The 27,623-nt window shown below is 41.4% G+C and overlaps 1 protein-coding gene across 3 annotated transcripts; it reads left to right on the top strand.

The window, feature by feature from the left end:
* The first annotated feature begins 16,386 nt into the window (after positions 1–16,386).
* On the top strand, positions 16,387–26,819 carry LOC115167940 (sal-like protein 4). 3 transcript variants are annotated; one of them, XM_029722696.1, is made up of 4 exons: positions 16,387–16,590; positions 21,142–23,673; positions 23,813–24,123; positions 24,923–26,819. In XM_029722696.1, exons 1-4 carry the CDS (start codon positions 16,428–16,430, stop codon positions 25,355–25,357), a joined length of 3,441 nt encoding a protein of 1,146 aa, XP_029578556.1. In that variant the 5' UTR covers positions 16,387–16,427; the 3' UTR covers positions 25,358–26,819. The 3 variants fall into 3 exon arrangements, with proteins under 3 accessions (XP_029578556.1, XP_029578557.1, XP_029578558.1); XM_029722697.1 differs by lacking the exon at positions 16,387–16,590 and adding an exon at positions 16,730–17,033; XM_029722698.1 differs by lacking the exon at positions 16,387–16,590 and adding an exon at positions 20,185–20,218.
* Positions 26,820–27,623: the final 804 nt, after the last annotated feature.

The raw sequence follows: 27,623 nt of genomic DNA, 5'->3' as shown, positions 1-27,623 counted from the left end.
ATGCCCCATTCAAGAAATTTAGAACCAGGAACAGATATAGTCCTTGGTTCTCTCCAGACCTGACTGCCCTTAACCAACACAAAAACATCCTGTGGCGTTCTGCATTAGCATCGAACAGCCCCTGTGATATGCAACTTTTCAGGGAAGTTACAAACCAATATACACAGGCAGTTAGAAAAGCCAAGGCTAGCTTTTTCAAGCAGAAATTTGCTTCCTGCAACACAAACTCAAAAAAGTTCTGGGACACTGTAAAGTCCATGGAGAATAAGAACACCTCCTCCCAGCTGCCCACTGCACTGAGGATAGGAAACTCTGTCACCTCCGATAAATCCACTATAATTGAGAATTTCAATAAGCATTTTTCTACGGCTGGCCATGCTTTCCACCTGGCTACCCCTACCGCGGTCAACAGCGCTGCACTCCCCACAGCTACTCGCCCAAGCCTTCCCCATTTCTCCTTCTCCCAAATCCAGTCAGCTGATGTTCTGAAAGAGCTGCAAAATCTGGACCCCTACAAATCAGCCAGGCTAGACAATCTGGACCCTTTCTTTCTAAAATGATCTGCCGAAATTGTTGCAACCCCTATTACTAGCCTGTTCAACCTCTCGTGTCGTCTGAGATTCCAAAAGATTGGAAAGCAGCTGCTGTCATCCCCCTCTTCAAAGGAGGGGACACTCTTGACCCAAACTGCTACAGACCTATATCTATCCTACCCTGCCTTTCTAAGGTCTTCGAAAGCCAAGTCAACAAACAAATTACCGACCATTTCGCATCCCACCGTCCTCCGCTATGCAATCTGGTTTCAGAGCTGGTCATGGGTGCACCTCAGCCACGCTCAAGGTCCTAAACGATATCGTAACCGCCATCGATAAGAAACAATACTGTGCTGCCGTATTCATTGACCTGGCCAAGGCTTTCGACTCAGTCAATCACCACATCCTCATCGGCAGACTCAATAGCCTTGGTTTCTCAAATGATTGCCTTGCCTGGTTCACCAACTACTTCTCTGATAGAGTTCAATGTGTCAAATTGGATGGCCTGTTGTCCGGGCCTCTGGTAGTCTCTATGGGGGTGCCACAGGGTTCAATTCTTGGGCCAACTCTTTTCTCTGTATACATCAATGATGACGCTCTTGCTGCTGGTGAGTCACTGATCCACCTCTACGCAGACGACGCCATTCTGTATACTTCTGGCCCTTCTTTGGACACTGTGTTAACTACCCTCCAGACGAGCTTCAATGCCATACAACTCTCCTTCCGTGGCCTCCAACTGCTCTTAAATACAAGTAAAACTAAATGCATGCTCTTCAACCGATCACTGCCCGCACCTGCCCGCCCGTCCAGCATCACAGCAACACGGTTCTTACTTAGAATATGTGGACAACTACAAATACCTAGGTGTCTGGTTAGACTGTAAGCTCTCCTTCCAGACTCACATCAAACATCTCCAATCCAAAGTTAAATCTAGAATTGGCTTCCTATTTCGCAACAAAGCATCCTTCACTCATGCTGCCAAACATACCCTCGTAAAACTGACCATCCTACCGATCCTCGACTTCGGCGATGTCATTTACAAAATAGCCTCCAATACCCTACTCAATAAACTGGATGCAGTCTATCACAGTGCCATCCGTTTTGTCACCAAAGCCCCATATACTACCTACCACTGCGACCTATACGCTCTCGTTGACTGGCCCTCGCTTCATACTCGTCGCCAAACCCACTGGCTCCAGGTCATCTACAAGACCCTGCTAGGTAAAGTCCCCCCTTATCTCAGCTCACTGGTCACCGTAGCAGCACCCACCTGTAGCACGTGCTCCAGCAGGTATATCTTTCTGGTCACCCCCCCAAAGCCAATTCCTCCTTTGGCCGTCTCTCCTTCCAGTTTTCTGCTGCCAATGACTGAAACGAACTACAAAAATCTCTGAAACTGGAAACACTTATCTCCCTCACTAGCTTTAAGCACCAACTGTCAGAGCAGCTCACAGATCACTGCACATAGCCCATCTATAATTTAGCCCAAACAACTCTCTCTTCCCCTACTGTATTTATTTATTTATTTTGCTCCTTTGCACCCCATTATTTATATTTCTACTTTGCACTTTCTTCCACTACAAATCTACCATTCCAGTGTTTTACTTGCTATATTGTATTTACTTTGCCACCATGGCCTTTTTTTGCCTTTACCTCCCTTATCTCACCTCATTTGCTCACATTGTATATAGACTTATTTTTCTACTGTATTATTGACTGTATGTTTGTTTTACTCCATGTGTAACTCTGTGTTGTTGTATGTGTCAAACTGCTTTGCTTTATCTTGGCCAGGTCGCAATTGTAAATGAGAACTTGTAAATGAGAACCTGGTTAAATAAAGGTGAAATTAAAAAATAATAATAATAATCTGGTGTGGCCACCAGCTGCATTAAATACTGCAGTGCATCTCCTCCTTATGGACTGCACCAGATTTGCCAGTTCTTGCTGTGAGATGTTACCCCACTCTTCCACCAAGGCACCTGCAAGATCCCGGACATTTCTGGGGTGAATGGCCCTAGCCCTCACCCTCCGATTCAACAGGTCCCAGACGTGCTCAATGGGATTGAGATCCGGGCTCTTCGCTGGCCATGGCAGAACACTGACATTCCTGTCTTGCAGGAAATCACGCACAGAACAAGCAGTATAGCTGGTGGCATTGTCATACTGGAGGGTCATGTCAGGATGAGCCTGCAGGAAGGGTACCACATGAGGGATGAGGATGTCTTCCCTGTAACACACAGAGTTGAGATTGCCTGCAATGACAACAAGCTCAGTCCGATGATGCTGTGACACACCGCCCCAGACCATGACGGATCCTCCACCTCGAAACTGATCCCGCTCCAGAGTACAGGCCTGAAGTGTAACGCTCATCCGTTCGACGATAAAGGCGAATCCGACCATCACCCCTAGTGAGACAAAACCGCGACTCGTCAGTGAAGAGCCCTTTTTGCCAGTCCTGTCTGGTCCAGCAAGGGTGGGTTTGTGCCCATAGGCGACGTTGTTGCCATTGATGTCTGGTGAGGTCCTGCCTTACAACAGGCCTACAAGCCCTCAGTCCAGCCTCTCAGCCTATTGCAGACAGTCTGAGCACTGATGGAGGGATTGGGCGTTCCTGGTGTAACTCGGGCAGTTGTTGCCACCCTGTACCTGTCCCGCAGGTGTGATGTTTGGATGTACCGAGCCTGCGCACATGTTGTTACACGTGGTCTGCCACTGCGAGGACGATCAGCTGTCTGTCCTTTCTCCCTGTAGCGCTGTCTTAGGTGTCTCACAGTACGGACATTGCAATTTATTGCCCTGGCCACATCTGCAGGCCTCATGCGTCCTTCACGTTCACGCAGATGAGCAGGGACCCTGGGCATCTTTCTTTTGGTGTTTTTCAGAGTCAGTAGAAAGGCCTCTTAGTGTCCTAAGTGCTCATAACTGTGACCTTAATTGCCTACCGTCTGTAAGCTGTTAGTGTCTTAACGACCGTTCCACAGGTGCATGTTCATTAAATGTTTAAGGTTCATTGAACAAGCATGGGAAACAGTGTTTAAATAAACCCTTTACAATCAAGATCTGTGAAGTTATTTGGATTTTTATGAATTATCTTTGAAAGACAGGGTCCTGAGAAAGGGACGTTTCTTTTTTTGCTGAGTTTGTGAAATAAATATTTTTCTCTGAACTGTGCCACAATTATTGGCACTCCTAGAAATTATGAGTAAATTCCCATCATATTTTACATTAAGTTCACCTGAGTGATTAAGAACACTTAAGTGGTAAGCCATGACTTCTCGTTTCACTGGGGTATAAATAAGAGGTGACATACAGGCCAAGTTCCAATAGTCATCCATCACTATGGTAAAGACCTGATAAAACAGTAAGGATGTGCGACAAACGGTTGTTGAGCTTTTCTTATAGGAAATGTCTATAAGAAAATAGCTCAAGTTGAAAATGGCCATTTCCACTATCAGGGAAATAATTAAGAAGTTTAAAGCAACTGGAGATGTTAACAATCGGCCTAGAAGAGGACGTGTGTCTATATTGACCCTACGCACAGTGAGGAGGATGGTTTGAGTGGCCCAACAAATCTCCAAGGTTTACAGCTGGAGAATTACAGACGATAGTTGGATCTTGGGGTCAGAAAGTCTCCAACTATGACCAGACGCCACATACATAACCACAAGTTGTTTGGGAGGGTTGCCATAAAAAAGCCTTCGCTGTCATCAAACAACAAACTCAAGCGCCTACAGTTTGCCAAACTTTACTGGAACTTTCAATGGGACCGGGTTCTATGGTCAGATGAGACCAAAATAGAGCTTTTTGGAAACAAACACTAGAGGTGGGTTTGGCGTAGACAGAAAGATAGCCATGCAGAAAAGTACCTCATCCCCACTGTGAAGTATGGTGGTGGATCTTTGATGTTGTGGGGCTGTTTTTCTCCCAAAGGCCCTGGACAACTTGTTAGGGTACATGGTATCATGGACTCCATCAAGTACCAGCAGATATTAAATCAAAACCTGACTGCCTCTGCTAGGAAGCTTAAATTGGGCCGTGGTTGGATCTTCCAGCAAGACAATGATCCAAAGCACACCTCAAAATCAACACAAAAATGGTTCACTAACCACAGAATCAAGGTTGTCGTCATGGCCATCCCAGTCCCGACCTAAACCCATTAGAAAACCTGTGGGATGAGCTGAAGAGCTGAAGGATCTGGAGATATTCTGTATGGAGGAATGGTCTCAGCTCCCTTGCTATGTGTTCTCCAACCTCATTACGCATTATAGGAGAAGACTCCAAGCTGTTATCTTGGCAAGGGGAGGTTTGGCCGCCCAGCCAAACTGAGCAAATCAGGGGAGAAGGGCCTTGGTCAGGGAGGTGACCAAGAACTTGATGGTCACTCAGAGAGCTCTAGAGTTCCTCTGTGGAGATGGGAGAACCTTCCAGAATGACAACCATCTCTGCAGCACTCCACCAATTAGGCCTTTATGGTAGAGTGGCCAAACGGAAGCCACTCCTCAGTAAAATGCACATGACAGCCCACTTGAAGTTTGCCAAAAGGCACTTAAATTCTTTCAGACCACGAGAAACAAGATTCTCTAGTCTGATGAAACCAAGATTGAACTCTTTGGCCTGAATGCCAAGCATCACATCTAGAGGAATCCTGGCACCATCCCTACGGTGAAGCATGGTGGGGGCAGTATCATGCTGTGGGGATGTTTTTCAGTGGCAGGGATTGGGAGACTAGTCAGGATCGAGGCAAAGATGAACGGTGAAAAGTACAGAGAGATCCTTGATGAAAACCTGCTCCAGAGCGCTCAGAACCTCAGACTGGGACAAAAGTTCACATTACAACAGGAATATGACCCTAAGCACACAGCCAAGACAACGCAGGAGTGGCTTTGGGACAAGTCTCTGAATGTCTTTGAGTGGCCCAGCCAGAGCCCGGACTTGAACCCGATCGAACATCTCTGGAGAGACCTGAAAATAGCTGTGCAGCAAAGCTCCCCATCTAACCTGACAGAGCTTGAGAGGATCTGCAGAGAAGAATGGGAGAAATTCCCCAAATACTGTTGTGCCAAGCTTGTAGCGTCATACCCAAGAAGACTCAAGGCTGTAATCACTGCCAAACGTGCTTCAACAAAGTACTGTGATATTTCAATTTTGTATTTTTTTTTATAAATGAGCAAACATTTAGGCTTTGTCATTATGGGGTATTGTGAGTTGATTGAGGGAAAAAAATTATATTTAATACATTTTGGAATAAGGCTGTCAAGGGGTCTGAATACTTTCCAAAGGCACTATGTCTACTAACCTACTAAAATGGTCATTTCAAACCAAACAAACATGATATTTCCCATCTATCAGTAACCTTGCAACTGAAAGACAAAACAATAATGTTTCCCAAATGGAGTCACCGCATGTTGCGTTCTCAAAAGTGAAGTAAAATACATGGAGGTATAATGTAATAACCATATTTATTAACAGAATCTATTTTTAAAATGAGAAATTTGCTGCATGGCTGGAAAACAGATGAAAGAGACGATAGATTTGTCATTTGTAGCCTGTTTACCTCATAATACATTTTAGCCGCTAAAAAGGAATATTCCCAATTTGTTTGGAGGGACTCTACTGAATAATGTTGACAGGTTGATTGTATTTTTTGGGGATTGTGCATGTAAATCATTGAATCCTGCTATAAATGTGGTCCACAAGTAATCTAGTTCTTGTATGAACAGCTGACATTTAAATAACACTTTAAAAGTCCTATTTATTATTTGCCTGATGTAAGGAAACCACCAAAGTTGACAGACACCATGTAAATAAGTATGTAAATTTCAGGGGTTGGTTCTGTAGCAACAGATGAAGGAGAGGTTTGCCTGTGCTGTAAACAATATCTATGGTACCAAACAGTGCATCCATATTTCATCAACACACTTTCCAAAACATTGTGTGTGCGTGCCTTACAATCATTCAATGTTTAGTCAGCATAACACTTTACCAGAAACTAGTCACTTTACCATCTGGCTGCAATTTCTACATATTAGCTAATCAATCAATGTGAGTGCATATACCATGTGGGAGCACTTGTGCTCATATGATTCACCTCTTCTGCACCTACCAGGAAAGGCATACAACTCCATCCTCTCTGAGAAATAACTAGGAGATGCTTGATATGCTACTTTACTGATAGACTATCATGACCATCAGACCTGGGTTCAAGTAGTATTTGTTTTCTCTCAAATGCATTGAGCGTTCGATTGAGCCTACCTGGGAGTTACATATAGACGGGGTTTGCACGTTTGGGACTATTCCAACGTGCCAGGCAATCTCAATCTAGCACAGCTCAAGTATTTGAAAGAAAACCAATACTATTTGAACACCATAGCCTAACTAAAGAAGGGACTCTTCTCCTGCAGCCCCTCTCCCTACCCAGCAGCACCTCCCACCCAGTAAACGTTTATAGCTCTGAGGCCCCAGATTGCATCTCAGATTTGAAGGATTGGCCCCCTGTTGACTCACAGCTTGATGGTGACTGCCTGGCCCTGTGTGTTTGCTGTGTCTCAATTTCTCTAGCACTTTTTTTCTCTCAGTATCCGACACCACATCAACCAATGCCAAGGTAGCTACTTAGTGACACAGCAAAGGACACTGGCTGCATTTCAGTGATCACTAAATCAGTGATACATTTCCAAGAGCAATTAATATGTACTCTATTCTGTTTTCAAGCCGAATTAAATCAGTATGCTGTTTTCAATTTCTGAATGGAAAAATGGAAAATGGATCCCATGCAGCCAGTCCATTCATGTTTTACTATTGGCTTGTAAATAATATAGACTCATAAATAATCTCTGGTCAATGATCGACTGGTGGTGAGAAGTGGGCACAGCAGGGTCCCTCCATACATACAGTGACTCCTTGTTCCCTCAACGCTTTATTGTTTGTTGATAGAAGCAGTTGTCATAGTCGTGCAATAACAAAAGCCTGACTATTAGTGTGTTTACCTCTGGACAGGAACCCGGTGGGCAATTCTCTATTAAATTACAGCCATGTGTGGGATCCTGAGCTGATCAACCACTAAGAGAATGAATATGTATTGGGTCGTTCCACTAAAAGAGTGCCTTTTGCCCTTTCAAATTTTAAAAGCCTGTTTTATTAAATGAATTGCCTTTTAATATAGACCACATGGAGAATTAAATAAATCAGATTTTATTTATATAAATAAAGACTTTAATGTTCCTACGTGCATCCTTTGTGACTTCTAGGAAGATTTTACCCCACTTAACCCAAAATCAAGTTAAGATTTCACCATCATTGTAAAGCCCTAGTTATTTTGTTGCTTTGACAAAGTCATTTCTGAATATTATTATTTATTTCATGTGATTAGTGATTCATTTTACGTCTGTCCCTCATTTTAAGGTCAACTCTGTTACGTGAACTTAACTCTCGTTTTAATATGGTGAAACTAATTCCTTAAAACAAAAAATCTAAAATAAACATTTAACATCTATTAGTGAAAACAGTGTAAAAGCAGGTGAGCTGGTTCTACTCTTTGGCCACTTTCTGGTGTTGTGTGGTGGAAAACTGAGCAGGTCAAGCCTAACACGTCAACCCTGTTACCCATAGACAGACAGGCTAGAAATATTTAAACAAATGTTTTTGTGACTCTGGCATTCAACTGCCACTCCCTATTGCACACAACAAGCTTCCATTCCCCATTTCACATGGGGATTCATGGCTAATTTAAAATGAAATCGTCAACCCTGTTACGGTCAAACCTGTTACTTTATTTGGCACTTAATAGGTACTTACTATATTCCTCTTTTTATTTAACCTCTTGAGATGGGAAACATGTTTTTATGAAGTGGCAGGCCCTTTGAAGTTGAACATGTGCTCTTTATGAAAGAATGTAAAAAAATATGTGAAATCGAAGTTACACTTCACAAAAGGCACTGAATTGGTGGAGCGACCCTACAGTCAATTATGTCATAAAGTTTGTAGTTTTGCACTGTCCACACCTACTTACAATACTCAGACAGACGACTGAAAAGACAGAAGCCCAAGAGGTTACTGCTGAGTTGTTTGTGGAATTCCGTGGCACATAATTTCCTCCTGCAGCCCAACCCCCACCTCCCATTCAGTGGTGTGAGACAAATAAGAAGTCATCTTGTTATCTTTGAAGACTCACATCTCTATCTGAAGGCCTGTGTAAATTCCACTTCCTGTGTGGGACTCAGTTCACGTCATGTTTCACCCAGGTGTTACAACCATTTCTGCATCCATTAAGCACTTAGCTCTCTGAAACTAGCCTTCCTGAGAGATGGAATTCACTTCATGTAAATGTAGAACTTAGCGATTAGTCTTCAAGAAAAATACTCTTCCACTGAGAAATATTGTGGTTCTATACAACAAATTCATACTTGAAACAATTTGGAAATAATTGATGGTCACCATTGTGACAAAGCGCTGGTTGTTTAAACAATAGATCAACTCTGAGCTTCAACTTGTGAAACCCTCTCAAACGCCTTTACGCCTCAATGCTCTCAACCTCTATTCTAGTCTTGCCCAACAAAAGAAGTTAATACGTGTTCATGAAAAGGGAAAATGTATCAAAGGGTGTTTTCCGATCGATATTGAAAACCACCTAACACTATAGATCGGTCGATGAACGCCTTTGGATTGGCTGGTTGGCACTGCGTGTGTAGATGGTTGCACAATCATAGAGAACAAAGGCAAATAACCAAACGGAAATGAAAGCTATGGGGCTTTAGAAAATAACAACGTTGATGTTATGGCCTCCACTACTCAAAGTTCCACACTTCCTGTCATGGTGAAATCTTCATCTGACCACTGTATATAAAATAAAACATAATTTAGAAGACTATCAAAAAAGAAGTGCCACCAAACTTTTCTTTTTTGCTCTCATTCATTCTTCAACATTGCTCATTTATTTTTATTTAACCTTTATTTAACTAGGCAAGTCAGTTAAGAACAAATTCTTATTTAAAATGACGGCCTATGAACAGTGGGTAACTGCCTTGTTCAGATTTTCACCTTGTTAGCTCGGGGATTCGATCTAGCAACTTTTCGGTTACTGGCCCAACACTCTAACCACTAGGCTACCTCATCAGTTTTATTGGAAATCAATTATTGCATGTAAACTGTTGCTCTCCTTTGTGTGGACTTAATGGTGTTATTTATGGTATCTAGTGGGGATGAAGCATTTCAGACACAGCCAAAGAAAAGACAAAAAGAGAGGAGAAAATAATACAAATTAGATCTGGGGACACAGAAAATCTGAAGTCGGTGATTGAGTACCTGAGTAACCGTTAAAAGCTCCCAAGAAAGACTGCCTGTGTAGTTTCCGGCTCAGCTCAAGGAATAAAATAATAACTCTTGTGAAATGGTCAGAGGACCCTGGTAACTATGGATGTCTTAGTATTTCACACAAGGTCAGTCCTCAAGAGGATGCCATTTTCTTCATGTTTCTGCACAATAATATCTTGCCATTTGGCTGGTAACTTTCTGCAATCAATCACTCATCAAAGTATGTGATTGGAGTGCAGGAACTATGGACACAAAGAGACAACTCATTTAAAGCAACTCATAAAGCAGGCTCCTAGATGGACATTTTGATTATAAAGTGGGATTTCTGAAATACCACAGATACCACCACAATTGTGACTCTTGTTAGAATTCCATGTCGTTTAAAAAGTATGGGCATAAGTATTGTGCTTCAAGTAAACACGTTTCATTGCAAAACAGAATGAAGATAAATTCCAAGCCATGCATTGTTTCCTAACATAAGGGAACTTAAGAGGACACATTATTTGCTTGGTTCACCTCTTAATGAAACAGTTTACAGTGACACAACCATAATGTGGTCTTAGAATGATCGGGAAAGTCATTTCAGTAGATGTATTTATTTTTTACTCATTATTTTGTATATCCTAATCCAGTGTTTCCGAAATGGTGGAGACCCCTAGGTCACGTTCTGGTTCAGCCCATTGCACTAAACAGCTGATTCAAATAATGAACTCATCATCAAGCTTTGATTATTTGAATCAGCTGTGTACTGCTAGGGCAACAAAAAAACACCCCTTGGGGTCCCCACGACCAAGTTTGGGAAATTCTCTCCTAATCAAATAAGTACATCAAATATTGAGCTAAAGAGATCATTACTTTTCTCTTATGGTGTTGATTCTTCTGGTGCTTACAGTTGATTGATAAACAATTCAGCACTATCAAAGATATAGATGTACTATTGTAAAGTGGTTGTCCCACTGGATATCATAAGGTGAATGCACCAATTTGTAAGTTGCTCTGGATAAGAGCGTCTGCTAAATGACGTAAATGTAAATTACAGAGAAATGTAAATGTCATTCCTCAGTGATGATTTGATATTGACAAGCTCATGCTGGCACTGATGAAATGTTAGTTTTCTTTGTTCCCTGCAGAATATGTATTCTTTCTGCTTGGCACATTAACCAGGGTTCAACAGAGCTTTTTACACCTACAGTATGATTACCAATAGGCTTTGAATGAAAAAATCCACCATAACAAAAATATAGAAATTAAAATGTGAAGTTATGCATCCTGTCTTTCCTTACTTTTCCTATAGGTCTACCCATCTGGGAAGCTTGCATTCAATTGCTAACCATCTACCATCTGTTTTAACCAGAACTGCTTTTGGTCTTTTCCTGTTTATGTCTCTTCATCAGTCTATATGAGAGTTTAAGGTTGCCTTCATTAAAATGAAAGCCTACCCATCATCCTGGTTGTGGGAGAATCATGCTGATGTGAAATATCTCAACCTTTCCAGACTGCTCCACCGCCTTTCTTCTTTTACTGAGTCCTAAAACTAAAAAACAAATGTTCAATTTACAATTCCTTTCCCAAGTGTTAGACTGTTATTGTTTGTCCACTATGAGCCAGTATAGCTGTTGCCATTGTCAATGGTTGCTTAGTTGCTGAATGCCTGGTTAGAAGTACAAGGATATTTGAGAAACCTCGCAAATATCTCTCCATCGCTCACATGTAAGCAGAGTAGCATTCATAGCTTTTGACTAATGTATGATTTTTTTAAACATTTAGATAATGCTACCTGAAGTCAATTGTATATGTTTTACATGACCCTTAGCAACATGTTTAAATATTACAATGATCCGAATTTAGAAATGTGATGGAATGGCTACTTTTGCCACTTCACAGATGTTATACAGTGCCATCTCTTGACACTATCTTTCAGAGTTGCCCTATGTACAAACATGTACAATTGATAGATATTTGACCAGGTTAAGGTTTTCTATGTCACTGTCATCATGCTACCTTCTACACATTCTTTTCAGAAATAACACTGCTGACATTGGCCAATTCAAATTTAACAATACAACAGCAAGCAACAATCTTCTTCTCGCAAAATGCAGGAAAGGCCAAGGGCTAATTTGTTCATGCAATACTGCCTTTTTAACACATGCCAAACCTAGATGTACTTTCTTTTCATAAACATAGTGTCATAGCTCTTCATGTGGGATCATTTTTGCATTCAGTTAAAAGCTTGTGCGAATAGGCGTATATTGTAATATTCAAACGTAATTATTATATTCAGTTTCCTACTGTTCCTACTGTGTGGTCAGGTGCCACAAAGAGGGACTTGGGAAAATTGCAGTTGGCTCAGAACAGGGCAGCATGTCTGGCCATTAAAAGTACACAGAGAGCTAACGTTAATGACATGCATGTCAATCTCTCATGGCTCAAAGTAGAAGAGAGATTTACAAAAAACAAGTAATGAGGAAGTCAGAGGTGTTGATAAGCTGAAGGTACCGAGCTGTTTGTTTAAAATACTAGCACACAGCTCAGACACTCATGTATACCCCACAAGACATGCCACCAGAGGTCTCTTCACAGTCCCCAAGTCCAGAACAGACTATTCCACATCAGGTAACTGATGCAAGCAGTAGAATCAGATTTAAAAAGCAGGTAAGAAAACACCTTATGGAACAGCGGGGACTGTGAAGTAACACATGCATACACACACACAGGATAACATTCACACTATACACACACGTACACATGGATTTTGCGTTGTAGATATGTGGTAGTGGAGTATGGGCCTGAGGGCACACAGTGTGTTGTGAATTCTGTAATTAACATATTGTAATGCTTTTAAAGGTATAACTGCCTTAATTTTGCCAGACCCCAGGAAGAGTAGCTGCTGCCTTGGCAGCAGGTAATGGGGATCCATAAGAAATACAAATACCACATTTAATGATGGAAATTGATAATTACTCTTGAAACATTTGTCCCAGTTTCATGTACTTTCTAGGGTGTACAGTAGACTATAAAGCGATTTCAATGCTACCATTTGAGTCACCTCATAAGTCATGACATCTGTCCATTTTCCAAAAGAAGGGGCATCCTTTTGGTTCCCACCATTTCAGCTTTATGACACAACAGCCTGCAGTTCGAATTGTTAGTTTGAACACAGCAGAAACACTGTGTTCAATTATAGTTTCTTATTGGGGCTATAAAGCGTCTAGACAACCCTCCCCTCTTTTTCACCTTCAGTCAGTCTCTAAGTAAAAGGCATTTGCTTTTCTGGATATATGGACTTTTCTTTGTCTCACAGCTATCAACCATTTTTTTCAACTCCTGTTTATTAGACAGTTGCTGTTAGAGCTGCAACAACACATAATCATATACTGGACGTACTGAATTTCGATGTCCCTCAAATTCCATATGATTTACACTTTATTTACTGTAATTAAACTTTACTTTCTTTCAAGGGGAAATGCAGCTTTGAATGTGAAACTAACCCTTTTCTTTCTCCTGTGGCTTAAGCTTACCTTGGCTAAAATATGTGTAGCCTTTTAGCTGCTTGATGTGATTGTCATCTCTATACAGAATGGAATGAATTCCATGTCCTCACTGCATGGAAAAGTTGAACACCTTCCACCACATGCACACAACAACAGAGAGGCCAATGTAATCTGGAGTTAGCCATGTCCTTACTTAGTTTTCCATTTTTGCTTTGAATGACTACCCCCCCCCCATCCCTTTTTGTGAAGATGGCAGACAGTGGGTTGAGTAGGCAAAATAGATTGGCCTATCTTCTTCTTAGTGCAGTGGGAAATAAATTCTTCCTCACCTAATGCATTTACCAAAACTCACATGGTCTAATGACAAATATGGGAGAAGCTTCAAACATATTGCTCTGACAATATGTTTGAGTTCTTGAGAGGGAAAACTAGATAAAATTAAAACTAGATAAAATTGAATCGTTCTTGAATTATTCTTTTTTTTACAATCTGGATGTCCTCTCATTGTATAGCGGATCTGTATGTTATACATAAAGACTATACAGCTTAAAGACATCCCCCACAAATACAGTATATTATAGCATTTAAATGATTATTACAGTATGGTTCACCACAAAGTTTCTACAGTTTCGGGACAGTAGGGCTCTTGACCCTGACTATTTTGCTGGTAAGTCAGAGTGATTGGACATCTGGGCCAAAGTTGTCTCTCTTGAAGAGTCTTGTCTGTCTGTCTACTTCTCTTGACTGCGATTTAAACCAACCTTGAAATATACATGTAATATGTCATATCTTTTTAAAATTTTAAAAAGAATAATTATATTTTCAGTTACCAGAAACACCTCCACAGAAGTTATTGGTAACTAAATCAGTGACAAAACTGATCATGTACAGTGCCTTCAGAAAGTATTCATACCCCTTGACTTATTTCACATTTTGTTGTGTTACAGCTTGAATTCAAAATGGATTAAGTAAAAACAAAATACATACACACAATACCCAATCACGACAAAGTGGAAACATATCTAATTTACAAAAGTATGCACACCCGTAAGTCAATACATGTTAGAATCACCTTTGGTAGCAATTACAGCTGTGAGTCTGTCTGGGTAAGTCTCTAAGAGCTTTGCACACCTGGATTGTACAATATTTGTCCATTATTCATTAAATTCTTCATGCTCTGTCAAGTTGGTTGTTGATCCTTGCTAGATAGCTATTTTCAAGTTTTGCTATAGATGTTCAAGCCAATTTAAGTCAAAACTGTGACTAAGCAACATTCAATGTCGTCTTGGTAAGAAATTCCAGTGTATATTTGGCCTTGTGTTTTATGTTATTGTCCTGCTGAAAGGTGAATTTGTCTCCCAGTGTCTGTTGGAAAGGAGATCGAAACAGGTTTTCTTCTAGGATTTTGCCTGTGATTAGCTCCATTCCGTTTCTTTTTTATCCTGAAAAACTCCCCAGTCCTTAATGATTACAAGCATAGCCACAACACGATGCAGCCACCACTATGCTTGAAAAGCAGTATTACTCTACAGGCTTCCTTTTCTCTCTGTCAATATGTTAGTATTGTGGAGTAACTACAATGTTGTTGATCCATCCTCAGTTTTATCCTCATCACAGCCATTAAACTTACTGTTTTAAAGTTACCATTGGTCTCATGGTGAAATCCCTGAGCAGTTTCCTTCCTCTCCGGCAACTGAGTTAGGAAGGACGCCTGTATCTTTGTAGTGACTGGGTGTATTGATGCAGCCTCCAAAGTGTAATTGATAACGTCACCATGCTCAAAGGGATATTCAATGTCTGCTTTTTACATTTTTACTCATCTACCAATAGACGGGTTGGTTGTTTAGCAACTATGGTGCAAAACAGACAGGGTTGACTTAGATTGTTGACGACATGTTAACTATTTAGTCTCCAATGATTATAGAAAACATAAATACATTTGCACAATGAACACGTCTCAAATAAAAAAAATTGCCATATTGGCATGAAATCAGTCAAAACACCTCAAAGCAAGACACGGTATCAAGAACAAGATTAAATTAGCTGAAGCGAGTCACATACGATTCCCCATATGGCAGTTTCTTGTCATTGTTGGTAGCTATCTGGCCATCCAGAATCACAACTTTTTCGTGACATTGTCAGCTAACCCATCTATAGGTGCCCTTCTTTGCGAGGCAGTGAAAATTTCAATTTGTGGGTGAATCTGTGTTTGAAATTCACTGCTCGACTGAGGGATTTTACAGATAATTGTATGTGGGGTACAGAGATGGTAGTCATTCAAAAATCATGTTAAACACTATTATTGCACACAGGCTTGCCATAACAAAGGGGTTGAATACTTTTTGACTTGAGACATTTCAGCTTTTAATTTTTAATTAAATTTGTAAAAATGTCTAAACATAATCCATTTTAAATTCAGGCTGTAACACAACAAAATGTGGAAAAAGTTAATGGGTGTGAATACTTTCTGAAGGCACTGTAAATAATTTGATGAATGAGCTTAATGATTTTTTTTTTTTTTTACAATTTCACAATACTTTTTCATTCAGCTCACCTAGATCAAAATGCAAAGGATAGAGTGCAGGGTTTATGGATCATAAACAACATATTTGACTGGACATTGGAAGAAAATGACAGACTAATATGAACTAAAATGTCTGCAAGGGATTATTCATTTCTCAAAGATATTTCAAAATGTACATTTACATTTTAGTCATTTAGCAGACGCTCTTATCCAGAGCGACTTACAGTAGTGAATGCATACATTTTTTTTGTATGTTCTACATGATGAAATACATGATGAAATACACTTCTAATGTGTACCCTAAACAAACTAAGTTGAATTAAATGATTATCGAAGTTACAATATTTCCATATATACAGTATAGCAGATTTTGTAGTTCTGTAACTCCTTTACCTTCCTCCCCATCGTTGCCCATCCACTAGTATCGCATCTCCCGCCCCCTTGGCATTCTGCTTTTCTCATCAATGGGCGCTATTTGAATAAAGTGTAAGCACTTGGAGTGGAGCCAATCAGCTGTCAGAGGACCATGATACATCGCAATGCATTATTGATAATAATAATTCCTTTGACATGCGCATTTCTACTTCGGGGGCTAATTTTACAACCCGAAGAATTTGTAAAGAAGGGACGAAAATTGCGTTACTATTTGCTCCCGATGGTTGCACCATGTCGAGGCGTAAGCAAGCTAAGCCACAGCAAATCAATTCCGATGAGCCCTGTTCGTCAGAAAATGGTGAGTTTTTGGACTGATAAACTACTTTTGGAAAGAGTCGCGCAGGGTTACATTTATACAATGTTGAAAGAAGCATCATTTTTATTTGGAAAGTTATACATTGTTTCTCCTCGCACTTTGACCTGGCTGGATCATGACCCTTGGAACTGACCATGCCTTTTTTTTCTTCTTTTTTTTTTTATAAACCTGCGAGTTTGAAGTTTTACAATTTTTTCCAAAATACAGTTGATTTTTGAAATTGTGTAAGCGAGTTTTGTTTGAAAACATTTTGCGTTTATTCGTATGAATAAAATACGGTTTAATCTGGTTGAACATCAATTGATCAATCGATTGCGTTTTGTTTGATAGAGCCAGAAAGCCCACTGTAAACGACATGATGCCTTAACTTTTGAGCCAAGTTTTTCGAACATGTTACCAATGGAATACGAAACTGGAATAGCTGGGTGACTACTAACGTTAATGCTGTAGGCTATTTTAGAATGTTAATGTTTGGCTGTCTTTTTAGAAGATGATTAAAAAAATAATTGTAGACAAATCAGTTGCATGTCTTTTGATATTTTCACATAGGCCTAATTAAAGAAATGTCCATGTTGCGCATCAGAATTTGATTGCATGTGGTGTTTCTCCTGCTTTGGACTGTAGAAATTTTATTTGTGCTCAAATACATGGCATAACGTTACATTTTTGCCAGTGTTTGATGTAGTGTATTTTGGGGGCAATTTTATAAAAGGTTTCAAACAGTGTGGTATGAAATGTGACTCAGTAAGCTGATTTTTAAAGGGGGAAGAGGGGGGGCAGTGGTAGTTGTAGGGTTGGCGGTGCGGCTTGTTGCCATGCCATAGTAATTAACTTTATGAATTATTCTATTGATTCTACTTACATGTAGGCTACGCTGCTTGATTGGGAGCGTGCATATGTTCGATAACTTCTTGTCGGTGTTTCTTTGATCTGAGAATAGTTACGTTCCATTTAATACAGGCTATCAATGTACTCTCATTAAGTGGCATCCTTGTGTAGTTTCACCTCGTGCCATATTGAATTTTAGGTGATCTGATAGAATTTATGCGCCACCAAGTGGTCATATGTTTTTTACTTGACACAAGTGCTTAAGCTAGTCTTGTTATTTAGACATGATTTATTTTCTACTTGCTTTCCCATAATTTTGCGGGTTCTTGATTAGTTTCGTCTCTGAAAATCGCCCACTTTTTTGCATAGTGAGTCATAAGGTAACGTTCTCCTCCCTCTGCCTACTGCGTTATGCACTGCAACAGCATTGCCAATTTGTTTGACAATGAACGGATTCGGAATACAATGCCATTTGCCATTTTTTTCCACCCGATTCCAGTTGCCTGGTGAGCGATTAACAAGGGCAGCAACAGTTTCGTTGGAAGAATGCAGACAGGTGGTCTACCCCACAGAGAGGGTACATTGTCAAAAGCTAATGCGACTGGTTGTGAAATGGACTCTCGGTCGGCAGACAAATACAAATCATCACTTATTTATTCTAGTTCCATTTTGCTAGAATTTACTTTTCATGTAAATGAGAAGTTGATATGCGAGACGATTGGCCCTGATCTTTTCTGGGTTTTAAAGGCAAATCGATGGATGTCTTTATAAATCCACTGTTCTGACTGATTATTGTGAGCATAGGCACACAATCGTTTTGTTTTATATTGAAATCGGTGTAAAATTCAAGTACAGGTCATGTAAATCTTTGTTTATAGTTCACACCATACTTCGCAGACTTGAATTATTGTAGCAAATTCAGGCATATTACAGGCCCACACAATGAATATTGGTTTACATGTGTCCTTATAATAAAGTATGCTTGATATCGGGAGTCATTTAAGTTTCTAAAATGAAATGGGTGTCAGGAAAGACAGGCTGGTCTTAATTTGTTATCCTACATGAGACAGTGGCGGCAGGTAGCCTAGTGGTTAGAGCGTTGGGCTAGTAATAGAAGTTGCAAGATCGAATCCCCGAGCTGACAAGGTAAAAAAAATATGTCGTTCTGGCCCTGAACAAGGCAGTTAACCCACTGTTCCCAGGGCGTCATTGTAAATAAGAATTTGTTCTTAACTGACTTGCCTTTTTAAATAAAGGTTAAATGACTAAAATAAATAAATAGAAATTGGTTGCTTGCCCCTGATGTTTTTGTCAGATGTTGCCCTCTGCTGGCAGTTGTGCACTGAGCCCAAATTGCACGAAACCAATGTATTGACTGGAAATGTAATTGAGAAAGGTTTTTCATGAATGTAAATGACTCATTCAAGTTTTGCCCACCAAGCAATATTAATTTCTAATATAGATTAACCTCATTAATTATTGAAGTATTTGAATACCACCTTGAGTGTGTGTATGTGTGTATATAGTACCAGTCAAAAGTTTGGACACACCACCTCAATCCAGGGTTTTCCTTTATTTTCACTATTTTCTACCTTGTCGAATAATAGTGAAGACATCAAAACTATGAAAGAACACATATGGAATCATGTGGTAACCAAAAGTGTTATTTGAGATTCTTCAAAGAAGCCTCACTTTGCCTTGATGACAGCTTGTCATTCTCTCAACCAGCTTCATAAGGTAGACACCTGGAATGCATTTCAAAAGGTGTGCCATGTTAATTGTGGTATTTCTTTCCGTAATGCATTTGAGCCAATCAGTTGTGTTATGACAAGGTAGGGGTGGTATGCAGAAAATAGCCTTATTTGGTAAAAGAACAAGTCCATATTATGGCAAGAACAGCTCAAGTAAGCAAAGGGAAAAGACAGTCCATTATTACTTGAAGACATGAAGGTCAGTCAATCTGAAAAATGTCAAGAACTTTGAAAGGTTCTTCAAGTGCAGTTGCAAAAACCATCAAACACTAAGATGAAACTGGCTCTCATGAGGACCGCCGCAGGAAAGGAAGACCCAGAGTTACCTCTGCTGCAGAGAATAAGTTAATTAGTTACCAGACTCAGAAATTGCAGCACAAATAAATGCTTCACAGAATTCAAGTAACAGACACATCTCAACATCAACTGTTCAGAGGAGACTGCGTGAATCAGGCCTTCATGATCGAATTGCTGTAAATAAACCACTACTAAAGGACACCAATAAGAAGACTTGCTTGGGCCAAGAACCATGAGCAATGGGCATTAGACTGGTGGAAATCTGTCCTTTGATCTGAGTCTAAATTTGAGATTTTTGGTTCTAACTACCACGTATTTGTGAGATGCAGAGTAGGTGAATGGATGATCTCCGCATGTGTGGTTCCCACCGTGAAGTATGGAGGTGTGGAGGTGCTTTGCTGGTGACACTGTCAGTGATTTTATTTAGAATTCAAGGCACACTTAATCAGCATTCTGCAGTGATACGCCATCCCATCTGGTTTGCGCTTAGTCCCAATATCATTTGTTTTTCAACAGGACAATGACCCAACACACATCCAGGCTGTGTAAGGGCTATTTGACCAAGAAGGAGAGTGACGGAGTGCTGCATCAGATGACCTGGCCTTTACAATCACCTGACTGCAACCCAATTTAGATGGTTTGGGATGAGTTGGACCGCAAAGTGAAGGAAAAGCAGCCAACAAGTACTCAGCATATATGGGAACTGCTTCAAGACTGTTGGAGAAGCATTCCAGGTGAAGCTGGTTGAGAGAACGCCAAGAGTGTGCAAAGCTGTCAAGGCAAAGGGTGAAGAATTTGGAAAATCTCAAATATAAAATATATTTGGTTTTATTTAACTTCTACGGGATCGATAGCCCCCCACGGGACGTTTAACGTAGGCTAATGGGATTAGCATGAGGTTGTAAGTAATGAGAATTTCCCAGGACATAGACATATTTTATATGGGCAGAAAGCTTAAATTAGTGTTAATATAACTGCACTGTCCAATTTACAGTGAAACAATACTATGCTATTGTTTGAGTCTGCACAATTGTGAACTTGAAAGTATTAAACCTATTAGGCACAGTCTTGATACAACATTTTGAACAGATACGCATTGGATCAGTCTAAAACTTTGCACATACACTGCTGCCATTTAGTGGCCAAAATCTAAATTGTGCCTGGGCTGGGATGATGGTACTACAAAAACACATTTTTTTCTTCTTTGTATTATCTTTTACGAGATCTATGTTATATTCTCCTACATTCAATTTACATTTCCACAAACTTCAGAGTGTTTCCTTTCAAATGGTATCAAGAATATGAATATCCTTGCTTCAGGTCCTGAGCTACAAGCAGTTCGATTTGGGTATGTCATTTAGGCGAAAATTGGGGGGGGGGGTACGATCCTTTTAACACTTTTTTGGTTACGACATGATTCCATATTTCATAGTTTTGATGTCTTCACTATTATTCTACAATGTAGAAAATAGTAAAATAAAGAAAAACCCTTGTAGTTGTTTCCAAACTTTCCAAACAATATACTACCTGTATATTGTTTGACTGAAATTGAAAAAATAACTCTAAATGATAGAATTTTAATTATATCCAGGCTGTAATTAATTTATACTTGTTGGTTTAATGTTTTTAACCTGAGATTTCCCTATTATCATTACAGGCGTTCTACAAGACGGTCAAACTGAAGAGAATGGGAATGAGGTGAAGAGGTTTAGAATGGACGTGACGAAGGTCTGCAACAAATGCTGTGCTGAATTCATCGATGAGGCTGAGTTTTTCAAACATCAGAATAATTGCACTAAAAGTAATGCGATGGTCATCATGAAAGATGGAGAGGGGAGAGAAGTACCAGATGACTTCTCACAAGGAGGCTCTCAGAGTGACTTTCAGAAAGACCACAGTGACTGCCAGTCCAGCAGTAATACTCTATCAAAGTCCAATGCAGTGTCTATGGAAAGGATGGAGGAAGAACCAAAATCAAACAGTGAGGAACAACCATCCAAACAAGACCAGGTGGAGATGTCTGACAGTCCCAGGCCTGAGATGAGTTGCCATCAGCACCAAGACTCATCCAAACCCCAAGATTCAAATGTCACCTTGGAGTCCATGCCTGGCACCAAAGTGGCTGTCACTCAGCACTCATCGAACAGTGGTTTGAACAACTGCAAGTCTCCACAGGCCTCCCAGGAGGCCTTGCAAGCCATCCCTGTGATCCTGGAACAGCTAGTGGCACTCCAGCAGCAGCAGCTCCAGCAGATCCAACTGACTGAGCAGATCCGTATCCAAGTGTCAATGATGGCTCCACAGAGCCTCCACTCGGCCCTAGGGGCAGCAGTCGACCCTCTCAAAGCCCTAGGAGTTCATCTCTCCCAGCAGCTCTCTGCTGCAGCAGCCCTGATCGGCAAGAGGACTGGCAACCAGAGCCTCTCGCTAGAGTCCCTCAAACAGGGTAAACTACCTCTGTCCAATGGCATTCCCACCTCACTGGCTCGAGGCATGGGGCCGATGCCCTCCAAAGCCGATATGTTGAAGGGGCTCCCAGACATGGCCAACCCTCTACCAGCGATACTGCCTCATTCACCAGGCTCCATGGTCTACCAAAGTCCCTTCACTAGCCTCTCATCAGGGATGGATCCCTCTAAGAAAGTAAAGAGCAAGATCCCAAATATGCCTGAGTCTAAAAATGGGTCTGGTGGCGACAGCATGTACAAGCACAAGTGTAAGTACTGTGGGAAAACGTTTGGGAATGACAGCGCACTCCAGATCCATTTGCGCTCGCACACTGGAGAAAGACCATTTAAATGTAACATATGTGGAAACCGCTTCACAACCAAAGGAAACCTCAAAGTGCATTTCCAAAGACACAAGGAGAAGTACCCTTACATCAGGATGAACCCACATCCTGTGCCGGAACACCTTGACAACATTCCCACCAGCAGCGGCATCCCCTACGGCATGTCAATGCCCATTGAAGAATCCAACATGGTGGACATGAAGCCAATGCTCGGCGTCCCATCTCCAGGTTTCCACCCATCAGCACTGCAGGGGTTCAAGCCTTCGTTTGATTGTTTCAGGAGTGACCCGTTCTCCCAAAGAGCGTCATCAGGAAGTGACTGCGCGTCAATTTCCTCAAACATGTTCAATCACGAAATGGGCTCTGATCAGGACCACCAGGTATCTAAAGAGCTAATGGGAGCGCTGCATCACATGAATGTCAAAGGCCTTCCTGGCGACCACAACAGCTCTGAAACTGCCAAACTGCAGCAGATGGTGGATGGACTGGAAAAGAGGACCAATGACCCAAACGAGTGCTACATCTGCCACCGGGTGCTCAGCTGCCAGAGCTCCTTGAAGATGCATTACCGTACGCATACGGGCGAGCGGCCCTACAAGTGTAAGATCTGCGGCCGTGCCTTCTCCACCAATGGCAACCTCAAAGCTCATTACGGTGTTCATCGGGCTAACACGCCCCTCAAGATGCAGCACTCTTGCCCCATCTGTCAGAAGAAGTTCACCAATGCGGTGGTTCTTCAGCAGCACATCCGCATGCACATGGGAGGCCAGATCCCTAACACCCCCATGCCAGAGACCCAGCTCGAGGCCTTGGAAGAAATTGACTCCTCTCTGCCTGACGAGAAGTCCATGGACACCAACGGCTTTGAGTGCATGGTAGACCAAGACGCAGAGCTTGACTCTCAAGAAAAACCAAGCGACACCTCAGATTCTCTCGCACCATCTTCATCTGAGGAACCGCACCAACCTAATCAGGCCCCTCCATCCTCTATGTTCTCCAGCATAGCTACTCAGGAGAACCACATGAAGAACCTCCCCTTGGCTCTCAACCTGCAACGCCAAAGCGGCACCGCCTCGGAGTGTGATGGAGTGCCCCCCAAAGAGTCCCCATCAGCCGCCGAGTGCATCCGGGAGCATGAGTACCGGAACGGCCACAGCCCTGACATCTCAGACTCTGTCTCCTTCCACTCCTCATCACCAGTCAATGGACTGGCTGCTGCCTACATGGCTAAGTCCCCCGAGTCAGCCATCCCTGAGGATTACACCCGGAATGGGCCTAGAACAGACTCTGACAGCAGCTCTCAGGATGCCAATGGAGCTCTGGACCTAACAGCACCCAGCTTTACCCCAAAAAACATCAAAGAAGAGCCTGGCCTACCCTTCACTAATAGAGAGTATGGTAAGTGTATAAGCCCCTTTGATTAGAATGTTCTTTATTGTAAATCAATCACATTCCCTGTAGGGTTTTAAAAATAGGTTGACTGGGAGTAATCTTGATTATTGTTTATTAACTGGATATATTTTTCTTCTCTCAACAGCTCCCAGCCATTTGCCTCCTTTTATGAGGGTGCCTCCCAGTCTGGTCAAACTGGAGAGGCAGATTCCCCCAGAGAGCTCCATGGGCATGGGCCCTCTATTTGTCTCCCAGATGCCTCAGGGAGTGGGAGGGCAGCCACGGGACGGCTCCAGTGCTCACCGTAGATCCAGCAAGCAGCATCTGTGTAACTCCTGTGGCAAAAACTTCTCCTCTGCCAGTGCCCTGCAGATCCATGAGAGGACCCACACTGGCGAGAAGCCCTTTGGCTGCACCATCTGTGGCAGGGCCTTCACCACTAAAGGCAACCTCAAGGTAAGGCTTTTTTAAGAAAATGAAATGCTATTAAAGCCTTTGTCTTTCATGGACTCTGGCCTGGTATGAAACAGCTAACTTCCTGCAATTCTAAACATTTTGCCATGGGGCAAAGAGTAAAATGTGCAGTTTTATAGCTAATCTCATGCTATTTTGCCATGAGGCTGAGAATTATTTTGCTGTGTTGACTGTAATAAATGCACTGGATTATGAGCTGGAGGCCTGATGAGCTGTCTTTGCTAAATGAACAAATTAAGTAGGCGTTGGCATGGTGCATATAGCCATAGAAGCACAGTGACATATGCCGTCATATTCATGGATTATTCCGGGCGTGGCTTTCAGTTATTTTTGTCCACCATCCCATCAGAGTGAATGTCATTCCAGTGCACTGCTTGGTATGAATCCTATCTGATGGTGTTTGCATGTTTAGGTAAAAAGACAAATGTCCTGTTTGGAACATGAGTAGAAAGCATAATTTTTGTTGTTGCTTTATCTGATTGGGTTGGCCTGGCTCGCCAGGGGCTGGGTCTGGGCCCACACGTGCCTACGTGGCTGGATTGTCCCAAGTAGATGTTAAGTAATTGTCAACATTTTGATTAACTAGTCCTAATCTTAACCCTTATCCTAACCCTAAACGTAACCCTTACCTCAATCCTGGCCCTAACCTAAAACATTACCCAAACCTTAGCAAGCATTTGCTTATCAACAGATAGTCCCATATCGGTGGTCATACTATTAAACTATCCAAATAAGTGTGACCTCATTTTCTGTAGTAATATCTATTCCATGCTTGTTTTAGGTGCACGTTGGAACTCACATGTGGAACAGCTCTGCGAGGCGCGGCCAGCGCCTCTCTCTGGACAACCCCATGGCCCTGATGGCGATGAGCTCAGAGTCTGGCAACATGATGCCAGAGATGATGCCACCTCCCAAGGAACTGGGTCCTCCTCCGCCGATGAACTTCGACCAGTCTCTGTGGAACCAGTACACTGCTGCTTTCACCAACGGCCTGTCCATGAAAACTAACGAGATCTCTGTGATCCAAAATGGCGGAATGCCTGGTAGCCTAGCCGGTGGTCCTATGGTCTGCTCTACTGGAGGCCTGATGGAAATGGATGGGTCCCACTCTGGCCTGCCTGCCACCATGGCAGAGATGGAAAGGAATGGCTCAGAGTGTGTGGCTAGATCTCAGTTCCAACATTTCATGGAGGAAGGGAAAATTGCAGTGAACTAGTTGTAAAATGGAAGAACAAGGCAGTTTTATCTGTTTTTGTTTTGCTTATAGTTTCTTTGTCGATTGTGTACGGATTTTGAATGTTCATAGTAGCAATGTTAGCTAACATTGCCACTTGGTCCTTGACTGGTGCTATTCCAACACTTTCAAGGGATAGTCCATAACCCTTGCTGAACATATTGCTGGTTTTTGCAAAGCCTAGTTGGAACTCTCAGTAACTTAAATGATGCAGCTCTTCCCTTTTTCATTTGAACAATTCACCCCTTAAGTGTTATTTTTAGTTGAAGTTGCTAAAACTACTGTAGGTGTATTTACGGTTATATTTTTCTCCATAATGTATGCGGGTATTTCTGTGACACTTTTTAGTCTTGTATCCTGAAGTTGAATGTATGGCTTACTTGAAACCGCTTTGATTCAGAATGTCTCTCTCCTTGACGGAAGAACCTGTAGGATTTTGTCTAGCATTACGAAAGCTTCAGTGTATGACCGATTGTGGACACCATTGTTTTAGTGCCGATAAACAAGTGGTTGTCCTGATTCCTCTACAGTACATAACTACTTGGCTCTCGACCTGTTGTGTGCCATACATTTTATGAAAGTTGTGTAGTTTCAAATTGGCCAACCGTCTTGCAACGATATTTCATAGGAAAGTGTTTGATATTTCAAGTTGTCTGGAGATGCTCTGATGTGGTCTGCTGAGAGTTATCCGTCAGGTGTCATATACTTTTGTTTGATCCAGACAGGCCTACTGATTTGCTCAGTCATCTGTTTTGGATGTTGATTATGTTTCCAGGTAGTTTACACATGCTGAGACAATAGTTTCTTTGCCTTTCTCTCTAAAACTGAAAAACCTCATGCCAAGTGCCTAACTTGAATTTGAATTGTTGCTATATTGCGTTTTTTTTCTTTTTTCTTTTTTTAAGCACCACAATTGTAATGACGGTTATATTTGTCTGTGTTTTGACTGGTACTATATTTTTCCATATTGCATTGTTTCCGGAAATGTTTTCTTTTCACTAATTTACAAAGATGACTGTTTCCATATTTTTGCTCCCAATATTCCTTTTTGTAGAGCTTCTGCATCTTTTGGTGGGTTGTGTTCTGAAGGCTATGGTTTGCGTCCCAAATGGTACCATATTCTCTACATACACGGGCCCTGGTCAAAAGTAGTGCACCGTACAAGGAATAGGATACCATTTGGGACACAACCCATAAAATGCTGAATGCTCTCAATCATGCCTGCACTTTATATTTCTTCATACTTTTGGTAAGCTTGTCATTTTAATGGTTACGTGTCAAAACCCTCATTTACATTTACCTTAATCTTCATATAAGAGTGCACATCAGCGATTGTCATCTTTTCTTAGTTTGTTTGAGGACTTGGAAACATTGACTTCAGAATTTTACTCTATTTAACTCAATTCCCAGCCCTATTAAGTTTGATATACTTCAATAATTCTCTTCATTGACTGGGACTCTACATTATTTTATAAATTGTGGAATCTTAAACTTTTTGTTTTGTTATTTATATTGTGTACGATGCCAGAGCTTTGGGGGCTACACTCTACCTCATTCAGATATTAGTTTATCCTCCACCTACCCTCAAAGTTAACGCAATGGGTACATTCACTCTCTGATACATTCTGAGTAAGCAATGATATGCTTTCATTCTTCGCACAACCTACTGAGTTGTGTAAGTAATGAATGTATCACTGGACTCTTTGCTCAACTCAGAATTCACAGATTAACTCTATAATCCTGCTGTACACCCCCCCCCCCTCCCATTGAAATGCATTTACCAAATTGTGCCTTGTTTTAAAAGTAAAACCATGCATCAGAACTGCTTTGAGGTTGTCTATACAATTCAAGAAATTGAGCCTGTGTAGGCTTGTTTACAATGTAAATGTCCTTTTCCTTATCACCTAAATGTAACTTTCTGGTCTTTCTGAAAATAGAAATCAGGGTGACCTTTCCACCTTTGGTTTGCATTCCTTTGTCAGTTCCCAGCATGCCATTAATTACTCTAAAAATCGTGTGTTTTATTTAATTGTTTGTATGAATTAGATTTATTTAGTTCAGTCTGGAAGAGTTAGCGTTTCAGTTACAGGATTAATTCTGCTCTGTCTCCTCAGAGCATGGATTTTGGATTAATTACCTCATGGGTTTGTTCTTGCTACTTTTCTTTTAATTTGCATTGTGCACATCCCTGATTTACATCTTGTCTCCTTTAGATGACTTTCTTGGAGATGTTGGTTTGGTTGTTGAT

Source organism: Salmo trutta, chromosome 30, assembly GCF_901001165.1.
Source record: "Salmo trutta chromosome 30, fSalTru1.1, whole genome shotgun sequence".
In the NCBI taxonomy this organism is placed as follows: domain Eukaryota; kingdom Metazoa; phylum Chordata; class Actinopteri; order Salmoniformes; family Salmonidae; genus Salmo; species Salmo trutta.
This window is presented reverse-complemented; position numbering and strand designations above follow the sequence as displayed.

Excerpts from the sequence above, each read along its gene's own strand:
- LOC115167940 (XM_029722696.1), top strand. The coding sequence starts at position 16,428 with ATGCGCATTTCTACTTCGGGGGCTAATTTTACAACCCGAAGAATTTGT. Across the intron at positions 16,591-21,141 it reads GCCCTGTTCGTCAGAAAATG|GCGTTCTACAAGACGGTCAA; the intron begins GTGAGTTTTTGG and ends TTATCATTACAG. Across the intron at positions 24,124-24,922 it reads CCACTAAAGGCAACCTCAAG|GTGCACGTTGGAACTCACAT; the intron begins GTAAGGCTTTTT and ends TGCTTGTTTTAG.